This window comes from Vulpes vulpes, chromosome 5, assembly GCF_048418805.1.
Source record: "Vulpes vulpes isolate BD-2025 chromosome 5, VulVul3, whole genome shotgun sequence".
NCBI classification, from domain to species: Eukaryota; Metazoa; Chordata; class Mammalia; order Carnivora; family Canidae; genus Vulpes; species Vulpes vulpes.
This window is the reverse complement of record NC_132784.1, coordinates 55,828,661-55,849,230: the sequence shown is the minus strand read 5'-3', so window position 1 is coordinate 55,849,230 and position 20,570 is coordinate 55,828,661. Positions and strand designations below refer to the sequence as shown.

The 20,570-nt window shown below is 48.6% G+C and overlaps 1 protein-coding gene across 8 annotated transcripts in view; it reads left to right on the top strand.

Annotated features, from left to right (window-relative positions):
• Window positions 1-20,570, top strand: part of ZNF516 (zinc finger protein 516) — a 117,266-nt gene that overhangs the window by 37,182 nt on the left and 59,514 nt on the right. For all 8 annotated transcript variants that reach the window (XM_072758136.1, XM_072758133.1, XM_025997761.2 and 5 more), the window contains one exon: window positions 11,935-13,867. In XM_072758136.1, coding sequence (XP_072614237.1) covers window positions 12,109-13,867 — 1,759 coding nt within the window. In that variant the 5' untranslated portion in view covers window positions 11,935-12,108. The remainder of the gene's footprint in view (window positions 1-11,934; window positions 13,868-20,570) is intronic.

The window sequence follows — 20,570 nt, the reverse complement described above, 5'->3', positions numbered from 1 at the left end:
TGAGAAAATGGGATTTCGTCCTCGTGGCCCTGAGGGTCTGGTCTCCTGCCTTCCGTGCTGAACAAAGCATGTTTGAGACTCACCTTGAAAACAAGGGCCTTTGGCAGAAACGTCCGGCACATTGTTCTTGGCTGTTGGGACACAGACCTGCTGTGCCCGTGGGCGGTTGTGCGTTCCTTAGGCCCCAGGATAGTGGGTTTGTGTCCTCCTTCCCCTCGTGGGGGAGGTGGGGTGGGGCTCCTTGTGAATGCCGCTGATTCTGGTAGCCCTTTATTCATTTCTTCTTATTAGAGTGGAAATGTAGTTTGCTCATAATGGATTATTGATTGGCCTGAGCCAGGCAGCCTCAAGGCCTTGTCAGCGACGGTCCTTACTCGGAGCAGTGAATGCATCACTTCATGCAGTGGCTCGGACTGGGCTGCGGACTATAAGCCTGGGATTGTTCATGTGGGCCAGATTGGTGTGTGCAGAGAGGAACTCCTCATTGTTGTGGGACTTCACCCCATTTGTTCAAAGAATGGGCGTTTTGTCTCCGCAGTAGATAAGCCTGTGCACGATGTTAATGATGTATTTGAATTCCTGCCCATAATACTACAGTGTAAGGAGTAGAGCTCCTGTCATTGTCTTCGGGCGAACAGACGGGCAGTGTACCGAGCCAAGGGGCCCAGCACCCACTGGGGCCCATGTGCTGGGCTTGCCCTGCAGCGAGTCCTGCCCGCCAGGGGCCTCGCCTTCAGACGTGCACTGCCAGGCCAGGCCAGGCCGGAGACTCATTCTTTTTATTTTATGACTTGCCTCTTGGAGCCATAATACTCCCGTAAATATCCCGAGCTGTGTGCTGAGAACTGTTTTCTTTGTAAGGGCATCCTCCCGGCCTCCCTGAGACTTTTCAGATTTCACCAACTCTTCCCTTACCCAGGCCAATCCTGCCTCCCTCCCCGGAACCCAGCCCCTGCCCTGGAAGGTGACCAGGGAGGCAAGACGAGTGACCCCTGGGTGCCCAGGAGAGCAGACCTACTTCTTACTAGCATGATACGGTTAACTGATGAACCAGAACTGAACAAGTACCCTACTGGAGACTTCTTTGAAAAACAGAACAGGCTTCAGGTTCTGCTTCCCTAAACTGAAAACTCTCAGCTCAGAGCAGAAGAGGCCTCTTCCAGTTGTCCAGGAGCCCCTTGGACCCTCTGTATGCCTCCTGTCCAGCTTGGGTGGGTTTAAAGAAACTTGCAGAGTTGTTTTGTTATGCAAATTACTCAAAATATTAGACGTGACTTGAAAATCAGCCTTTGGGTTGCTTGTGCTGCATAAGATGTTGATAGAATTATCTGTGATAGTTTTAGGGAAATCAGTTAAGTACAGAATCCATTGGTGGATTTATTTCACAGAGCAGAATGGCAAGATTTCCTGTAGAGTCAGAGCTGTGCTTACTGTTTAAAAATACAGGAAGTTTTACCTTTTTTCCCCTGGCGATGCCATATTTAACGGGTTAGAAAATGATTGGTTAAAATGTGGGAAAGAAAACTCAGCTGTATGACTGTTTTTTTTTTTTTTTTTTTGCCCTGGGAAGCAGTGGAAAGGGTCACTGTGAGTCCCAGGAATCAGCTGGGGTTAGTTCATGTGGCTGGAGAAGCCACTGTGCTGTCTGCAGGAAGGCTGTGAGCCAGCTTGGCATGGATTCCTGAGTGTCTCTGGGCAAGCCTCTGAAGCATCAGCAAGCAGTCTCTTAAAATACTACTTTTCATCCAAACAGTTTACTACTCAGATGATTGATCTTTTCTTTTTTCTTTTCTTTTTTCTTTTCTTTTCTTTTCTTTTCTTTCTTTTCTTTTCTTTTCTTTTCTTTTCTTTTCTTTTCTTTTCTTTTCTTTTCTTTTCTCTTTTCTTTTTTTCTTTCTTTTCTTTTCTTCTTTTCTTCTTCTTTTCTTTTCTTTTCTTTTCTTTTCTTTTCTTTTCTTTTCTTTTCTTTTCTTTTCTTTTCTTTTCTTCTTTCTTTTCTCCTTCCTTCCTTCCTTCCTTCCTTCCTTCCTTCCTTCCTTCCTTCCTTCCTTCCTTCCTTCCTTCCTTCCTTCCAGTTCTAGAATCAACAAAAGGTAGTGTTCTCAAACTGCATTCCTCAAAGCTCTCTGAGCTTCCTCCAGGACCCGAATGGGGGGAGGAGTGTGGGGGAGGGGAGGGAAAGAAAAGGCGGGAGGGGGAAGGCCCACCAGGCTTCCCCAGAGCCAGTCTTTGAATTGTGTTCTTTACTGGGGTTGCAAGTGGGAGTAAATCTTTTTAAACTTCTTTTGTGAAAAACTTCCAAAAACCCATGAAAACAGGAAGACAAAGAAACATACATAGAGTCTCCAGCAATTAACAGTAAAAAAAAATGATATAGAGGTGCTTCATTTACATTTGTTTACTTTTGACTGAATAATATTCCAACATTCTGTTTTTTTATGAGGTGCAATTGGGATATAACACGATGCTCACATAAGGTGTGCAACATTATAATTTGACATCTGTGTACACTGCACTGTGATTGCTACCAAAAGACGAGTCGCCATCTGTCTGCGCACAGTGACCCCCATTTCGCTCACCCTGGAGTCACTACTGATCTCTGTATCTATGAGTTTGTTTTAATACTGTTTTATTTTTTTCAGATTCTGTATGTGAGTGGAATCATGGTATTTGTCTTTGTTTGTCTGACTTACTTCGCTTGGCCTCATCTCTGAAGGTCCACCTGTGTTAGTGCATGCGGCGAGATTCCATCCTTCACGGCCGAGTTGTATTCCATTGTGTGTGTGTATATGCACCACATCCTCTTGACCCATTCATCCCTCGATGGGCGCTGAGGTTGCTTCCAAATGTTGGTTACTGTCAATAGTGCTGCGTGAACATGGGGGGGGGGGTGCACGTATCTTTTTGAATTGGTTTTTTTGTTTTCTTCATGTAGGGTAGACACCTAGCAATGGAATAGCTGGATCATATCATAGTTCTAATTTTTTTCAGAACTCTCCATACGGTTTGACATTCCCACTGACAGTGTACAAAGGTTCCCTTTTCTCCAACACGTGTTATTTCTTGTCTTTTTGATAATTGCCATTCTAACAGGTGTGAGATGATATCTCGTTGTGGTTTTGATTTGTAATTTTCTAATAATTAGTGATGTTGAACACCGTTTCCTGTGCCTGTTGACCATCTGTGTATGTCTTTGGAAAAATGCCTCTTCAGCTCTTCTTCCCATTTTTCCTTTTTTTTTTCCTTATTCTTCTTATTTTTCTTCTTCCCATTTTTAAATCAGGTTTTTTTTTAATTGTTGAGTTGTAGGAATTCTTTATATATTTTGAATATTAACCCCTTGTTGGATATATGATTTACAAATATCTTTTCTTAATAGGTTGCCTTTTTGTTTCGGTGATTGTTTCCTTCTCTGTGCAGAAGCTTCTTCATTCGATGTGCTCCCACATGTTTATGAGCTATTTGGGGTCTTTTGGATTCCATACAAATTTTAGAGTTATTTGTTCTAGTTCTTTGAAAAATGCCATTGGAATTTTGATAGGGATTACATTGAATGTGTAGATTGCTATGGGTGATATTGATGCTTTAGCAATATTCTTGTGATCAATGAGTGTAGGATATTTTTAAATTTGTATCTAACCATTTGTAATTTTCAGTGTACATGTCTTTATTCCTAGGTATTTTACTCTTTTTGATGCAATTGTAAATGGGATTGCTTTCTTCTTTTAAAGATAGATTTATTTATTTATTTATTTATTTATTTATTTATTTATTTATTTATTTTTAAAGATTTATTTATTTGAAAGAGAGAGAGTGTGTGCACGCATGCATGAATTGGGGGAGGGACAGAAGGAGGGAATCTTAAAGAGATTGCACTGAGTGTGGAACCTGACATGGGGCTAGATCTCACGACCCTTGAGATCATGACCTGAGCCGAAACCAAGAGTCGGCCGTCCAACCAACCAAGCTACCTAGGTGCCCCTGGGATTTCTTAATTTATCTTTCTGATAGTTTGTAATTAACATATAGAGATGCCACAGATTTCTGTATATTGGTTTTGTATCCTTTAATGAGTTCGTTTAAGAGTTTTTTGATGAGTCTTTAGAGTTTTCTGTATTTATATCATGTCATCTACAAATAGTGACAGTTTTATTTCTTCCTTTCTGATTCGGATGCCTTTTATTCCTTTTTATTGCCTTATTGCTCTAGCTAGGACTTCCAATACTAGGTTGAATAATGGTGGAGAGAGTGGAAATCTTTGTCTTGTTCTTGATCTTAGAAGAAAAGCTCTTAGCTTTTCCCCATTGATTATGATGTTGATTGTGGGTTTGTCATATATGGCCTTTATTATGTTGAAATCTGTTCTCTCTATACCTGCTTTGTTGAATTTTTATTATAAATGGATGCTGAATTTTGTCAAGTGCTTTTTCTGCGTGTATTGAGATGATCATGTGATTTTTATACTTCATTTTGTCAATGCAGTATATGTATCACATTGACTTATTTGTGGATGTGGAACCATCCTTATATCCCTGGAATAAATCCTACTTGATCATGGTGTATGAACCTTTTAAAGTATTTTTTTTTTTCCTTTTAAAGTATTGTTGAATTCCATTTGCTAATATTTTGATGAGGACTTTTGGATCTCTGTTCATCAAGGATATTGGTTGATAATTTTCATTTTTTTTGTCGTGTTTTTGTCTGGTTTTAGTATCAGACAAATAAAAATACCCACACTTACTATCTAGATCCAGCAGTTGTTAACATTTTGATGTATTAGCCTTTCTTTTTTTTTTGTAAACCACTTCTAAAATATTTAATAATGTTTCCAAAAAAAACTAAGAATTTATTAGTTTATTAGAATTAGAATATTATCTATATTACCAACCTAACAAAATAGTAATCCTCAAATATTATTTAATATTTAGTTTTTATTCAAGTTTAGTTTTTATAAAGAGTTTGGGAGCTAGAATGTGTTTGAGCATGTCTGCTGTGGGTAGTTATAGCTGGTGGAAGACTTTATAGAGTTGTATTGAGTAACCTTTTGTAGTGGACCCATCAGACCCCACTGAACACATAGGGGTCACTAGTGATTTCTAACTCAGTTTCCTAAGCTTCTATTATTTTGTCCTTATGAATTTATTAAACTGAATATTGTCACTGTCAGTGAGTAGGTATCTTTGCGTCCTGCACTGACATTTCATTTACTTATCTAACAGTTATTAATAATAATATGTAACATGCTAGCCATTTACCATGTGTTAAATATTGTACCTAGAATGCATCAATTTAAAGCTCACAAAATTACTATTATATAGTTTATCATTACCATCATTTACATTTAAAAAGTGAAGTGGACTGAGGATCAGAGAGATTAAGACAGGGGTCATACGGCTCATCTGAGTGAGTGGCATAACTGAGTTTGGAGCTTGGGTAGTCTGATCTGAAACTCACGGGCTACAGCACCTCGGTGACCAGGGCGTGCTTGGCTCTGTGCTTGCACGGGGCATTCTGTGGGGGGAAAACTTGTCCTCTAACATACAGGTGATCAATCGAAGAAGCAGTAACAGTAACATGTACAGATGTGGGCTAGGGTAGTGCTGGGGCCATGCAGAGACCTCGGGGAGGGTCCTGATGGAGTCTCATGGGTACCAGGGGTCAGGTGAGATGTCACGTGGGTAGGTGGGCTGAGAACCATGGTAGGCCCAGAGGTGAGAGGGAGTGTGCATCTGCCTGGGCATGTAGCAGAGCTCACGGTCATTGAGGGGATCTGGCACCCAGCAGCACAGGGGCTCAGGCCCTTGTAAGTCCTGTCGGGGATTTGGGGCCTCATCTTCAGGGCATGAGCGCTGTGAAGGGCAGATGTGTCAGGCCGGCCCAGGTCTGCACCTGGAATGTCTTTAGGCTTGAGATGCAGGGTGCGTGGATTCAGCAGTGCATTGAATGGCCTGCCAGCAGGCCGTCGACGGGTTTACTGGGTGTTGGTGGGAAGAAGGAGAGAGGCAAGGTCACATGGGACCATCGGGATTCCTGGTTGGGTCCCTGCCTCGGGAGAGTTGGTTTCTCCGCTCAGTTCTGCTGCATTCCGCATTCTGGAAGGAGCCTCAACTTCTCTGAAATACCGAGCCAACTCTGTCAATTCAGGTCATCATGTCCCTCCCTGCCCTTCTGGAAACATCTACCTGTCCTGCTGGTGCTTGGGCAGTACTGCCAGTACATTGTTTTCTGTGTGTTGACATGTTTCCCTTTCTGACTTCGGGTTTTCTCGAGCTGAAGGTGGTTTCTTACCTTTGAACCCTTAAGTTCCTGTAAGTGGCCCAGGGCCCTGTAGGCTCTCAGGAACTGGGATGAAACTTTTGTTAAACAGGCCCTGCTGTTGACCTGTGGGGCTGACCATGAGGCGCTCACCCGGGAGGGGGCTTGGGCCGTTAGCAGGGACAGCAGGGGTGCACATGGGTTCTTTCTAGGTCCTTCGGCTGTCCGGCTGTCCCTGTCTGTCCAGGATGTTAGGTGTGCAGGGCTTGCTCGTGCAGGCATCCCTGGAGGGCAGGGGGCTGGGGCCCTGCCTGGGTCCAGGATCCTCACTCAGAGAAGTGATTTACTAGTTGAAACATTTACCCACAGAGCAAATTGATCCCAAATCCAGTGAGTGCAAGCAGTCTTGAGAAAGTCCCTTCATTTCAGTTGTGCTCTGCAGGCCTGTGGAGAGAGGATCTGTGGAAGGTGTGACAGCGACCTTGCGTCTGTGGATTTAGACCTAGTAGCTTATTTATGTGTTCACACAATTGCTCGGTAAAGTTTAGCTGCATGTCTTACTTTCACAGCTTTTCCATATTGCCTCTTAACACCTGTCTCCATTTCCACTGGATTGCATTTTTTAATGTTATGAATACATAATTTTATTTTCTTAAAAACTTTACCTTAACCTATTTTTTTATAAATGTGATGAAATTACATTTTATAAAATGACATTTCAAAAACTGTAGAAGATATTTTTAAAGAGTGGCTTCAGACCATTCTCAGTAGAGAAGCACACACACACAGGGAGTGATCTATTGGAAATCTATTTTAAAACCCTAATCAGCAAGCCATTTTTATGCATAAACAATTAAATTATAGTCTTGCCTGGCAAGTTTCCAATTACAGCCCCGGAAAAAGTTTGTAATACGCGACGACAAGACTGGTTTATTATGGGCAAGCAGTGTGTTCTGATGGGGTTGTGGTTTGTGTATGTGTGTGGGTGCTGTGTTGTCCTGTGTCAGCTAAAATGCATACGTGTTTGCTCCTCCCCTCCTTGTATTCATGCCTCTGGAAGACGGATCACTCTGGTTCTGCATCAAGAGCTCACATTTATTCATACATTTTATAATACAAGTTATCTTTAGGTTAATGTGTTATTGTGGGAGAAGTTGGAATGGTAAATCCTGTTTGGTATGTGCTTGTCCATCTGGGAGAGTCAAAGACAGGCGGCTCCATACGGCCATGTACCTGACTTGGACGGAGCAGGATGACACTGCCTCCCGTGGAGGTGTTGGGACATGACCCGCACCCCATCAGGGAACCAGATGAGCGTGACCATCTGAGACCCCACAGGCCCAGCCCACGGCCATGGCTGGGGTGGTGTTTTCCAAAGGCTGGCAGAGCAGAGCCAGCAGCCCTGGAGGGCTGGTGGCCTCCCCATGAGCCTCCTAACTGGGGTGGCTGCCTGGGGTGCATTTTTAAGTTGAGAGCTCTGATGACAGCATTCTTGTTCTTTTTTGGAAAAGAAGCGATGACCCTGTCTTAAATAGCAGTTTTTGCTTGCAGCTAAAAAGAATATCAAAGATCTGTTGATTTGGCCGCTGATGAAGGAGGGCCAGTTGCTGGGAAATCACTTTCTGACTGTTGCTCTAAAGGTTCTCAAGGAACTTTGTTAGTGGACTGTGGGTGTCAGGAAGGGGGCCATTTAAGGACCTTTTTTAAGAGGAGCCAGTTTTGTTGATGTTACGATTTCCTTAAGATAGTGGCATTTGGGGCTTAAGTTATTACTCCTGTTACAGTGATCCCCCCCCCCCCCCCATTTCCACATTGATATATTTTCACCTTGGTAATAACTCTGAGTTCTTTCACACTGTGCCCGAGCAGCTCTCCCAGGGATTTACAGCAAAGCTTAGTTTTGAAAGGTGGGGGTGGGTGAGAAGAGGAAAACAAAAGAAAGAAGAGCTTGTTTTGCTGATGGCAGGGGCACTGCTCATGTCCTTCCTTGAGGATCCTCCTGGAACTCACAGGCCCCGTTGGCTTGGGGCTAACGCTTCTCAGCTGGTCTTGGAGGGCGCCCGTGAGAACCGACCCTCTGCCGTGTTTGGGCCCCGAGGGAGGGTACCCAGGCCTGGGCGGATCGGGCTGTTGGGAATCAGACACCTCAGGAGGCCAGGCCTGGGGAGGAACCGGCCCTGTCAGGCAGCGAAGATGGCAGCCCTGTGTGGACAGTGGGGGACGAGGACCCTCCTGGAAGGGAAGGGTAGTGCAGTCACTTCCCTTGGACTGGCAGCCCAGCTGCCCAGGCTCTTGGGGGCCTGAGACCACCTGGCAGGTCCTGCGCCTGCGCCCTGGTGGCCTGGTGCACACACCCCTGCGCCTCCCCTCTGCGGCTCACAGGGCCTGGGGAGGCAGGGCATCAGGGTGGCCGGATGCATGTATCCCTGTGCCTCCCCTCTGTGGTTCACCAGGGCCTGGGGTGGCTAGGCAGGATGCCGTCAGATGTCCCATGGGAGGTCTGGCCCCAGTAGGTGCTTGCTGCCTACGGATGGGTGCAGGGATCTGGGGGGCATCCTGAGGAGGGGCTCCTTGGGGCTTCCCTCTCAGCCTGGGCTGTGAGGGCTGTCCCCCAAGAGCCAGCCGGCTGGTGGGATCCCTGGGTGGCGCAACGGTTTGGTGCCTGCCTTTGGCCCAGGGCGCGATCCTGGAGACCCGGGATCGAATCCCACATCGGGCTCCCGGTGCATGGAGCCTGCTTCTCCCTCTGCCTGTGTCTCTGCCTCTCTCTCTCTCTCTGTGACTATCATAAATAAATAAAAATTAAAAAAAAAAGAGCCAGCTGGCTGGTTAATGGGGGACCAGGGCCCCCGGGTCTGCTCTGCTGCACTCCATGCTGGTGCTGGGACCCCGGCCAGCCGCACCCCATCCCTGGAGCTGCCCGGCAGCCTGGGGAGCCTTTCTCGGTCACAGCCCCTGGGCTCCTGAACTTGGGGTGGCAAAGAAGGCAGGAAATCAGCCCACCACAGAGCATCGGCATTTGTGATGATTGGAACATGTCTTCTTGCTAGAAAAATTCACTTTTATTTCCAGGTGCGTTTGTGAGTTGAGCACAGCACTCCGTGAACCTTGTCTTTGTGGCTGGTGTTTGGCTGTTTGATCCCCTTGAATTGAGACCTGTCTGCCTCTGATAGTCGGTCAACCAGCGAGAGGTCCAGTGAAGTCTGTAGGATCATTTCAGAGCCACCAGTTTCCAGTGGTGTTTTCCTCCGTAGAATTATTTCTGTGCACTTCTTTAAACTCTGAAATCTTTATGCCCAGATTAGATCATTGAGCTAAGTGTGAATAGTGTGTTTCTTCGTTCATATATTAGTATATCACAGTCAGCATCTCGAGGGGATGAAATAAATCTTGGGGTAGGATGCAGGAGGATCATTTGCCATGTAACCCATACATAACACACAACCATCCAGAACTGGTGCCAGGACCAAAACAGCTTGAAAAAAGTACTTAAGTTTGCTGAAATCGTCACTGAGAGGTGTTCTCTTTAACCTCATTTGTCCAATTTTACGGGGAATTTTTCTTTATTTCTCTTATTGGAGTTGTTGATTTTGGGGGGGGCTCTCTCTTGGCTGCAGGAACACCATGCACCTGTTAGCGTAAGGAGTAAGCCATTCCTGTGTGCCTCTCTGCTTCCCACCTCTTCCCGCACTTTGCTGCTCTGGCTGCACTGGTTTCCTTAGGTGCCTGGGAAACCCGTGGCATGGCGCTTTGTCAAGACCTGTCTTAGAGTACATAATTTAAAATTTAAAATTTTAATAATTAGAAATTTAGGTTTAAATTTAAATTTAGAAATTTAAGTTTCTACTAAATAAGATTTCTTCTAAGCGTCTCTGGGAGGCGGAGTTTGGAGGAAGCAGGAGGGGTGTGGTCTGTTGGGGGGGGGCGCGTCTGCTAGCTGTGGCAGCTGCACCCTTGTGGCCAAGTGGACAGGAGGTGTCGTGCGCTCAGATCCCTGCTGGTGGGCAGGTTCCCCATACTCATCATTTCCCTGCTCTACTCTCAGGATTCTTTCCTGCATCTACTCTGCAGAAGACAGGTCAGGCTGGACAACCCAGAGCAGACAAGGAGTCGCCACCCAGGGTCTTCTGGGACAGAACCTTTCCTTTGTGAGCAAAAAAATGTGTATTAGTACATTGGTTTAAAACGAGAAACCTTTAACTTCTTCATGCTTTGTAAATTTTACAGTAGGAGTTCTTAGTGTGTATGAGGTTGTGAGTTTGTACAAAACATGACTTCCTTTTTATATATATCATGGCTAGTTTTAAAGAAAATCTGCCCATCTGGGTGCCTCTCTGCAAGTCTAGGGTTCCACCCCTGCCCCCATAGGGAGACCCTGAGAATCCTCTCATTTCTGCTTAGAGGTAAGAAGGATAAACAGACCGCGTCCCAGGGGAGCTGTGGTGTAGCTCTGCCTCCCTTTCTAACCCCTCAGAATACTATTCGGAAAGATGCCCTCTCTCCCATCCTAATTGGCTCACTGTTTTGTTTATTCTACTGATCACACATCAGATGGAAATTCTCTTTTACTACAGATAATTGCTTTTTGGTGTGTACTGTCTTGGGTCCATTTGGCAGCTTACAGGCACTCAGGTTGGCTTTCCTGCGGCATGGGTGGTTGCCTGCTGTGTGCCAGGCACGGCACTCGGCCACGTCCCTTGTCTGCTTTGTCTCTGCTTGTGCACAGGGTGCTAGAAACACCCAGACACCTGGAGGAGTGGCCCCTCATTCTCTGGAAGGTGGGATGGGCATGCACATGACAGTGATGGCACAGTGTGACTCCTGCTGTCTCCAGGGAGAGGCATACCCTGCTTCCCTGGGAAGGTACTATGGGAACCTATGCAGAAGAAATTGGGGGCTCGGGGGGGGGGGGGGGTGACTGCAAGACTCCTGGGGTCCAGAGGGTGTTCTGTGCTGGGGCCCAGACTTAGCCCTACAGCAAGAGCCTAGGGTGCCTTTGGGGGACTGGGGTGGTGGTGCAGGATAAAAAGAATAGGATGGGAATGGGAAGGGCCCACAGGGTTGGGGCTTTAGGAGACAGCGGTTTCATGGCCATAGGCAGCTAGTGTGGTGTCAATTGTGGCCGCCGTGCTGAGCAGCCGCTTCCAGGTGGAGACCTTGCATGAGCTCAGGGTAAATCACTTGTGCTCTCAGCTGAAGTCTTGTTTCCCTGACGTCTAAACACAGCAGTAGGTTTGTGAACTGCCTTTGCGGCTCACTTGTCCTGGCCGCGAGCTGTGCCTCTGTGTCCTTGGCCGCCCTTCTCCCTGGTCCTGTCTCCTTGGTTCTTATCCCCACACTCTCTCCTTGGTCAGTGGCCTGTGTTTCTCACCCCCTCCCTGCCAATGTTACTCACTCTGTCTCTCCTTAAAGACTTGATATCTTTTTTCAGAAATACTATTTTAGGGTGCAATCATGTACAATTATTTAATGATTTAGCACACACTTATCAATAACTTTAATTATTGATCTTGTAGAGGAAAGCAGCTGCATGCACATCTATTTGAATTTGTGTTGATGTCTTCTTTAGACTGGATCGCTATCTTTCAGGAGCCCCCATCACTCCCTGTGGATGTTACTGGGTCCCTGTTTTCGGGGGGAAACCTTGTTCCTAAGATCTCTGTGTCTTTTCTGTTTTAGGTGCTCTCTGCTGCTTGCCATGCTTTCCAGGTAGGATACATGGGCTGTCCTGGCAGGTGCGTCTCTGCAGCTGGGAAACAGGAGCCTCATCTGAAGATGGAGAGATAAGACGTCGTCTGGCAGGCTCGCGTGACAGAAAGTGCCCACCCCGGCCGGGGAGCCCGTGTCCTGGAGATGGATCGCAACCGAGAGGCCGAGGTGGAGCTGAGAAGGGGCCCGAGCCCCAGCAGGGCCAGCAGGAGCCCCGAGGTGGACGGAGACAAGGCCATGAGCCACAGCTGCTGCATCTGTGGCAAGAGCTTCCCCTTCCAGAGCTCCCTGTCTCAGCACATGCGCAAGCACACCGGGGAAAAGCCCTACAAGTGTCCCTACTGCGACCACAGGGCTTCCCAGAAGGGTAACCTGAAGATCCATATCCGCAGCCACCGCACAGGCACTCTGATCCAGGGCCATGAGCCAGAGGCTGGTGAGATGCGTGTGTCTGAGGGCCTGGACGGCTGCACCAGCCCTACCAAGAGCAGTTCAGCCTGCAACAAGATCCTGAACGGGGCCACCCAGCTGGACGACAGCAAGATCCTGCTGAGGAGCAGCAAGAAGGAGGCTGAGGGGGCTGTCTGTGCCCCAGAGGAGGGCAAGGTGGCAGCCCAGTGCTCCTTCTGCAAGTGCAAGTTTGAGCAGAAGAAGGACCTGGAGCAGCACGTGCACCAGGCTCACAAGCCATTCAGGTGCAGGCTGTGCAGCTACATGACCCTGAGGGAGGAGTCCCTGCTGAGCCACATCGACAGGGACCACATCACAGCGCAGGGGCCCAGCGGCACTGAGGCCTACGTGGAGAACGGCAAGCCCGAGCTCACCCCCGGCGAGTTTCCCTGTGAGGTGTGTGGCCAGGCCTTCAGCCAGACCTGGTTCCTCAAGGCCCACATGAAGAAGCACAGAGGCTCCTTCGACCATGGCTGCCACATCTGTGGCCGGAGATTCAAAGAGCCGTGGTTCCTCAAGAACCACATGAAGGCACACGGCCCCAAGACAGGCAGCAAGAACAAGCCCAAGAGCGAGCTGGACCCCATAGCCACCATCAACAACGTGGTGCAGGAAGAGATGATTGTGGCTGGCCTGTCCCTTTACGAAGTCTGCACCAAGTGTGGGAACCTGTTTACAAACCTGGACAGCTTGAACGCGCACAACGCCATCCACCGCCGGGTGGAGGCCGGCCGGACGCGGGCCCTGGCCGGGGAGGGCGCGGCCCAGGGTGGCCCCCCGGACTCCCAGCAGCTGTTCCTCCAGTGCCTGAACCTGCGGCCCGCCGTGGCCAGTGTGCCTGCCCGCGGGCAGGCGGGGCGGCGTGTGGCCGAGCTGGACCCAGTCAACAGTTACCAGGCCTGGCAGCTGGCCACGCGGGGCAAGGTGGCCGAGCCGGCCGAGTACCTCAAGTACGGGGCGTGGGACGAGGCGTTGGCCGGGGACGTGGCCTTCGACAAGGAGCGGCGCGAGTACATCTTGGTGAGCCAGGAGAAGCGCAAGCGCGAGCCCGAGCCTGGCGCACCGGGGCCCCCGCGCAAGCGAGCGGGTGCGCCCGGGGACCCCACGCCTGGGGCCCTGGACCCCAGGCCTGCTGCGCGCCCCAGCCGCCGCGCCGCCGCCCCCGCCGGCCACGGCAAGTCGTCCGAGTGCTTCGAGTGCGGCAAGATCTTCCGCACCTACCACCAGATGGTGCTGCACTCCCGGGTGCACCGGCGCGCGCGCCGAGACCGCGACGGCCCTGGGGACCGCGCACCCCGTGCGCGCTGCGGCTCGCTCAGCGAGGGCGACTCGGCCTCGCAGCCCAGCAGCCCGGGCTCGGCCTGTGGTGCTGCCGCCGACTCCCCGGGCTCGGGCCTGGCCGACGAGGCTGCGGATGAGAGCGGAGAGGAGGGTGCAGCCGACCCTGCACCAGGTGAGCGTGGGCACCTGGGTGGCTGGCTGGGTTCAGGGAGCTCTGCACCCAGGCGACCCCATGTTGGGATGGCCCAGAGCCCGGGCATCCCAGGCCCAGGAGCCCGGCATTCAGGCAGCACAGGTCCAGGGAGCCCTGTGCCCTGGTCCCCCTGTGCCCTGGTCCCCCTTCCCAAAGTGTCCCCAAACCCAGGGAGGTCAGGTGCCCAGGTAACACGTGCCTAAGTTATGCAGGCTCAGGTGGCTCTCTGACCTGGTAGTCCTGGCACTTGCATAACCCAGGCCCAGGTAGTAGGTGCTCAGCCCTGCACCCTCGGGGCCTGGTTTCCCATAGCAGTCTCATACCTGGGTAGACTCTGCACCCAGGTGTAATGCTGTGCTTGGATAAGCCTTGCCTGGGTTTCCCAGGCCCAGGTGGCCCCACAACCCAGCCATTACGTAGCTAGTGTATTCTTAGAGCTCAGGCTGGTGGGTGCAGACACAGGTGCCTGTCAGCTCCACTTCAGGCTCCTTTCTTGCTAATTTGTCCGTATGTGTTCACATTAATTAACACCTTTGGCCTGTTGAATTAATGGTTTCTCTGGGGCATCAGCCATTTCTGAGCAAAGAACAGGTGATGGGACACCTCCATGCACAGTCCAGAGCCTGCTCCCTCACCATGCGGCATGTGCATGCATGTACACATACACACTTTGCTCTTCTCTTTTGCACCAGACGGCCGAGTAAAAGAGTAACTTCAGATTGGTGTGCAGTTATAATTAATCTCCTTGGATTCAAGTAGCCCTGTGGGTTTAGAGATGGCTCATTGGAACAGATGACTTTCCAAAGAGTAGCTATGTAAATATTTAAAGATGCTTGGCTGACTTTGTTTTCATCATTTTCTTAGTTTTTATAAATCTTAAGCGTTTTGATATTTTATTCATTATTTTTTAGGAGAAGGTGATGTTCCAGTTAGAGAGAACTTAGACCTTTCTCTGCATAACTGAGACTGTTCCTCTCTTCTCCCTGGAAACTGGTTCATGGATGTTACTTTTACCTGAAAGGCCAGGGATGTAGAAAGTCAAGTGCTTTCTACAAAATAGCCGGGCTATTTTATATTCTATAGTGAGGAACATGACCCTAGTGCATTTCTCCAAGACAAAACACAAATCTGCGTCATTTTTTCCTTATTAGATTTAGCCAATTCTCTGGAACAGAGTTTACTGTGGGTTTATACAGTGTATTATGTGAGAGTCTATTACACTCAAATTATATTGAGTCAATAAAAGTGTACAAGAAAGTTGTTTGTCTAATCCCGTAGAGAAGCCTCTGCCGAACCTGCACCTCCATCTTATCAGCATCCGTATAGATAACTGAACAGTAACACATTATGCCCTGACCCTTGTTTCCCATTTCCTTTCTTACTCATTAACCTGTGGGACGGAGCAGGAGAATACACTACTCTCTGAAAATGCAGTGCTCATTCTGTGATTCTTGGAACAGTTTGTCACGTAAAGTCTGGCAAACCCAATTGCGACCTTTTGTTCGCATTTTTGAAGAGTAATTCTTGGTTTTTCTCTTTAAAAATTTTGATAATGATAGATTTTACTGATGATATTCCAATAATACTATGTTTTTTTTGGAGCACACTAAACCTTTTTTTTTCCCCGGAAGATAAATATTTTTAATATTTGGAAAAGCTCTTGAGCCTTTCCCTCATCTGTCATGGTGGTGGTCAAATAATTAATAATCTGATTCAGTAGTGCTTTGAAAATCATGATCCTGGAAAGATCAAATGATTTTCTTTCACTCTACGTTGGAATTTACTTTTTTTCATTTCAGCTTCATTGAGATAATCATTTACCTCTTAATGAGATTGTATGTCTTTTCTCTGTGTGATCTGCTTTTTGAGAAACTTGATACATCACGTTTCTGTAACAAGTGCCTGTATCCTAGTTGAGTTCAACAAGTTGACAGCAGACTATTGTAGATCATCCAGCGGCTAGAGAAGGAAGTTTATGTCATGACAATGGCGTAAAGTGTTGAAGAACATGTGAGTCCACATTGGGTACCTTTTATGACTCTGAAGGATAGAATCTTACCGTCTAAAACCACCGACTTTCGAAGCTCAGCAGGCCCTTAACTGGTCTAGCGTGGGTATTAACCGCTGCTTCCTAGATGTTCTTTAAGGAGAGAGATGCACTTTGCATGTATGTAACACCCCACAGACACTCCCATTTGCAGGGTTTGGCTAAGGACTTTGGGAAAGTAAATGAGTATTTTGAATCCTCTGTTGCAATGTGCAGCGTGCCTTTGCTATTACTAAACGATGCCTTAGATCTTTACACATGGAGGCAAAACTTAAAATTCTTAGGGAATTTTGATGGGATAGCTAGTGAAAACTGGTAGACGAAATACATGCAAGTTGAGAACAAAACACTACTCCTTCCCATAAGAATCATCAGGCTTCTGGGGGAGCAAGGTTGACATTAGAATTCTATCTTTGTGACCCTTTTTAGCAATTCCCCATCATGCCCTAATTTTACCCAAAGGTTTCATGACATCTAGGAATGGATTCAAATGCTGCTTTTGGCTCTAGAGAAGCTTTGCATTATCAGATTAATTAAAGATACCTTTTTTTCCCCCATGAAACATTCTTTGTCGAGTATTACCGTGTGCTTGTTTGGAAAGCTCCAATTGTTACATTGCTTTTATTTCCACAGAAAACTGGGTCCCAGCAGCCCCCTTTACTGACCAAAAATGGTAGAAGAACAAACTTGTGAATAAAATTACATCAGATATAAAATTATTGAGTTAGATTTCAGTCCTCCACCAAGAAAGTGACATGGCACTGATGGAAAGGACACTTTTTGGAGCTCATGAAAAAAATAAAACCTTTCAATTAGGGAAGAAGAGCTTTAGAAGGGTGTGTAATTCTGTGTAATTCAAGTTTATAAAAATGAACATTTCCAAACACAAAACAGAGTCAGGGTGTTTTGAGGTCATCATGAGGACCAGAGAGTGTTATTTCATAAGTAAATAAGCCACAGTAGAATTCTGCTCAGGAAGCAGGTGGGTAACTTAGGAATGATGGACTCTGGTGGGCTTGTCAAGAGGTCGGTTCACCACCTGTGCCATCGTAAGAAGCACCTTTGCGTGGCCTGGCTAGTCTCGGCCATCACAGGTGTTTCAACCTGCCTTTGGGCAAAATGCTGAGGACTTCTTTCCTATCGTCTATCTGCATATTGTTTCTGCAAAAGTCACTTATGGGACTACCCAGGTTTTGCCCATTTCTTGTTATTCTGAACTCTGCTATCACATCAAATCCATGTTCTGTGGCGCCTGCTTACTACATTTTTGGATGCTCAGGGCAACATAATCGATAGTAAAACCACAAGTTTTAGATAAAGTCCTATGAAAGCGCAAATACTTGTTTCTGACCCATAAAGATGTCAAGCCCTGCTCAGCCTGATAGAGCAACAGGTTCTTAGAGCAAGTGCCACAATGTTATATGCAGTTTGAAGAATTAGGGAGAGAGTTTCCTGAATGAAGCCACATCATCAGGGAATGGAAAGACAAAGGAAGAAATGGATTTACTTCAGAAAGCCCCCATCTGCCTGGCTTTCTCTGCTTGTTGCCCCCTCAGGCCAACAGCCTTGTATGTCAGGGCTCATCTTCTTCCCATCACAATTGAAGGAAGACCGCCATCTTTTAACCATGAAATAGTAGTTAAGTACAGGCCTTGAGACTGACTAGTGGTCCAAGGAGTGCCCAGCACGATTATGTAGCTGGTACATAGGGTAACAACCATCCTGCTATTCAGAGCACAAGCAGTCATTAGAACAGCTCAGGGAGAGAGTGTTCCCATCCTGTTCATCCATCAGAGCAGGATTTAGGGTGAATCTCACTAACAGGCCGACATGGATATGGGGTGTGCCAGTGAGGGGTGTCTGTGCATGGCCACGGGGTCTGCTGACCTGGGAAGCATTCATTAGTACCTACTCTTTGAGTTTGCTTCAGTGTCGAGCAGAAGGAGCTCTGCAGGATGCTCTGTCCCCACTGTGCTTCTGGCCAGTGCACCTTGGATGTGTGTCCTGAGTGGCAGAGTCAGCCCTGCGTGGCGGCTCCATGCAGAGGGGGTGAGTAGGAGGGACTTCTGCGTGGGCCCCTCACAGAGGCTAACCATGGTACAGCAAGTCCAGGGCTTGTGGAGGGAGGGGACAAAACCAGTGGGGTGGGATGGGGCAGCCCCAGGTGCAGGCAGGAGGCCACAGGTTGTGGTTGACCTGGGGAAGGAGAGCATGCACATTGGGGAACGGGTCCAGCCACGTACCAAAGCACTGCTGGATGGGGCAATGGCAGGTGGTACTTCTAAGGGGCCTGGGTGGTTGGGGGCATTGGTTATAGATGAGCTCGTGGAACTGGGAGCAGCAAACCTCTAAGGGCCAGCTCTCCAGTCACCAGGCGGGTCACCTAGCCTCCCTTTGTCCAGTGTCTCTCTTGTGCTGGCCACATGGAGGCCATTGCCTGCAACATCTGATAAATGTCCCCCCCCCCCCCCCACAGACTGCTGACGGCTCAGGAAGTGCCCTCGTGGCACGCTGTGACACTGGCGGCAGGTGCCAGACTGTCATGTGCAAGGTGTTCTCCACTGTGTGGCTCGAGCCAGGCCTGCCGCGGCTCCTCCTGAGGCCTTGTTCCCCCCAGTGCCATGTAAGCTAGAGAGCAGCACCACAGTGGGGTCTGCTGAGAGTTGATTCCAGTGTCCTGGGAGCCGGAGGTGACAGACAAGCAGGTCTGGTCCCAGTTACAGGAGAGCCGTGCAAGGAAGCGGTTCTTATCAGTTTTAGGCCATGGTGAACACTGAGTTGGAAACCCTCATATTAATGTCTTATTTAGTATAAAAATGCAGTGAAGGGCTTTAAGAAAGCTGTTCAGATGTACTTGGCAGTGGGAAGCAGAAGGCCTTGTGGTTTTAGCCTGCGTCTTAGCAACCAGAAACCACTGTGTGTCTGTGCTGCATGCGTGTACCTGTGAGGGTAATTGTTCACATGGCACCCAGCACCCTGGCTCGCTTTCTGGGTTATCGGAGGATGATTGAATTACAATGAGAATAGTGTCTTTTGAGTATGTTTTCTTCTGTTTTGATTCATCTTCAAACATTGGTATCTATGCATGGCATGCATGCTAATATTTGCTGGAGCAGAATGCTGCATTCCCTGACCTTCCAGAAAGAATTTATTGTAGTGTGAAAGGCATCAGACTCTAGAGATTATACTCTGGGGTTTTCTTCCTATCACTGAGAGACAACGTAACCGGATAGACATACCCGGTATCGTGAAACAAACACCGCACAAACATTTGGATTTGCTAGCATAATTCAAACACTTGACTCTCTCTCTTACTTTTTGACACAAGACAGATTACAGGATTTTAGAGCTGAAAGGGAACAAGAGGTGTTTCGTCTGTCCCCATTTTATCAGGGCGGGAACTGAGCTACAAGGCAGTACCCTGATTTGCCGGGAGCTGTGAGGTGTCGTTGCAGAAGACAGCACGGTGGCAGATGCCGGGTAGGAACTCACCGTTTGCACAGAGGAGTGGTGTGCGGTTGTGGTCCGCTCTTGAGCATCCAATCTCCTGGCAGTGGCGTGGGGCGTGTGGTCCAGCGCCCCCCCCCCTTGGGCTGTCCCTGCCATGTCTTCTGCTGCCTGGCTTGTTGTGGGCATCCTGTGGATACCTCTCATGTTGGGACTTGAGTCAGACCAGAGTCAGGGGCCACAGCTTCCAGCCTGGGAAGTCCCTGTCCTGCTCATTTGTTCCTGAGGCATGGGAGGGCTTGGACCCCGTGCAGGCCCCAGATCTCCAGTCTACACTGAGGCTGGCTCGGATCCCTGTGTGGGGCTTTGGATCCCAGTCTACACTGAGGCTGGCTCAGACCTTGTGCATATATGGATCCCCAGTCTACACTGAGGCTGGCTGGGACCCCATGCAGTTCTGGATCTCCAGTCTCCACTGGGGCGGGACACGGTGGAGGTTGCTGTGCTGCATTGTGCGGAAGCCGAGCTGCTTGGAGGTGGGGAGCTGGTTCCATCTGTCCCCTGGGAGCCTGCCGGCGCCCTGCGTGGGTGTCCTCTAAGGGCACAATGAACGATGTTCCCACGTTCTGGTGAAAACACATGCCATGTCTACAGAGAGTCTCATTTGACATGTGACCACTTTCCAGCCTTTGCGCCTCTGCTTCTGTCCTCTGTTGTGTGACCCTTGCCCTGCCAGGTGTAGCTTCTCTCATTTTGCCCTGGGGACATTGCTGGCTCTGGTTTCGGCTCCGTCCGGGTTCTAGTGTCACCGGTGCCGTTTTGTCACTAAGAGGAGCTGTTGGTCTTTTCCGGTTCACACTTGAAATATCAGGGCTCCTGTTTGTGGGTCTTATCCAGCAGCAGGTTGGTTCTTCCACCCTGGTCCCGGGAGATGCGGCGGGGCATGCGAAGGCATGGATTGCACCCGGTCTGGAGGCGTCTGCAGAATAGGTTCCACTGATTCAGCTTCTGGAAAATCAGCCTTTGCTAGTTGGGGTGGGGGTGATTTCTGGTCAGCTCTGCAGGAGGGTGGCCCGTTCACCAGGTTGGGGGGGTAGCGCACAGCACCTGCTGAAGATGTGGCCTGTCTCAGCGCTGTCCTAGACACGGCCAGGCCTTCCTGTGTCTGCACACCTGCTGTGTGTGCGA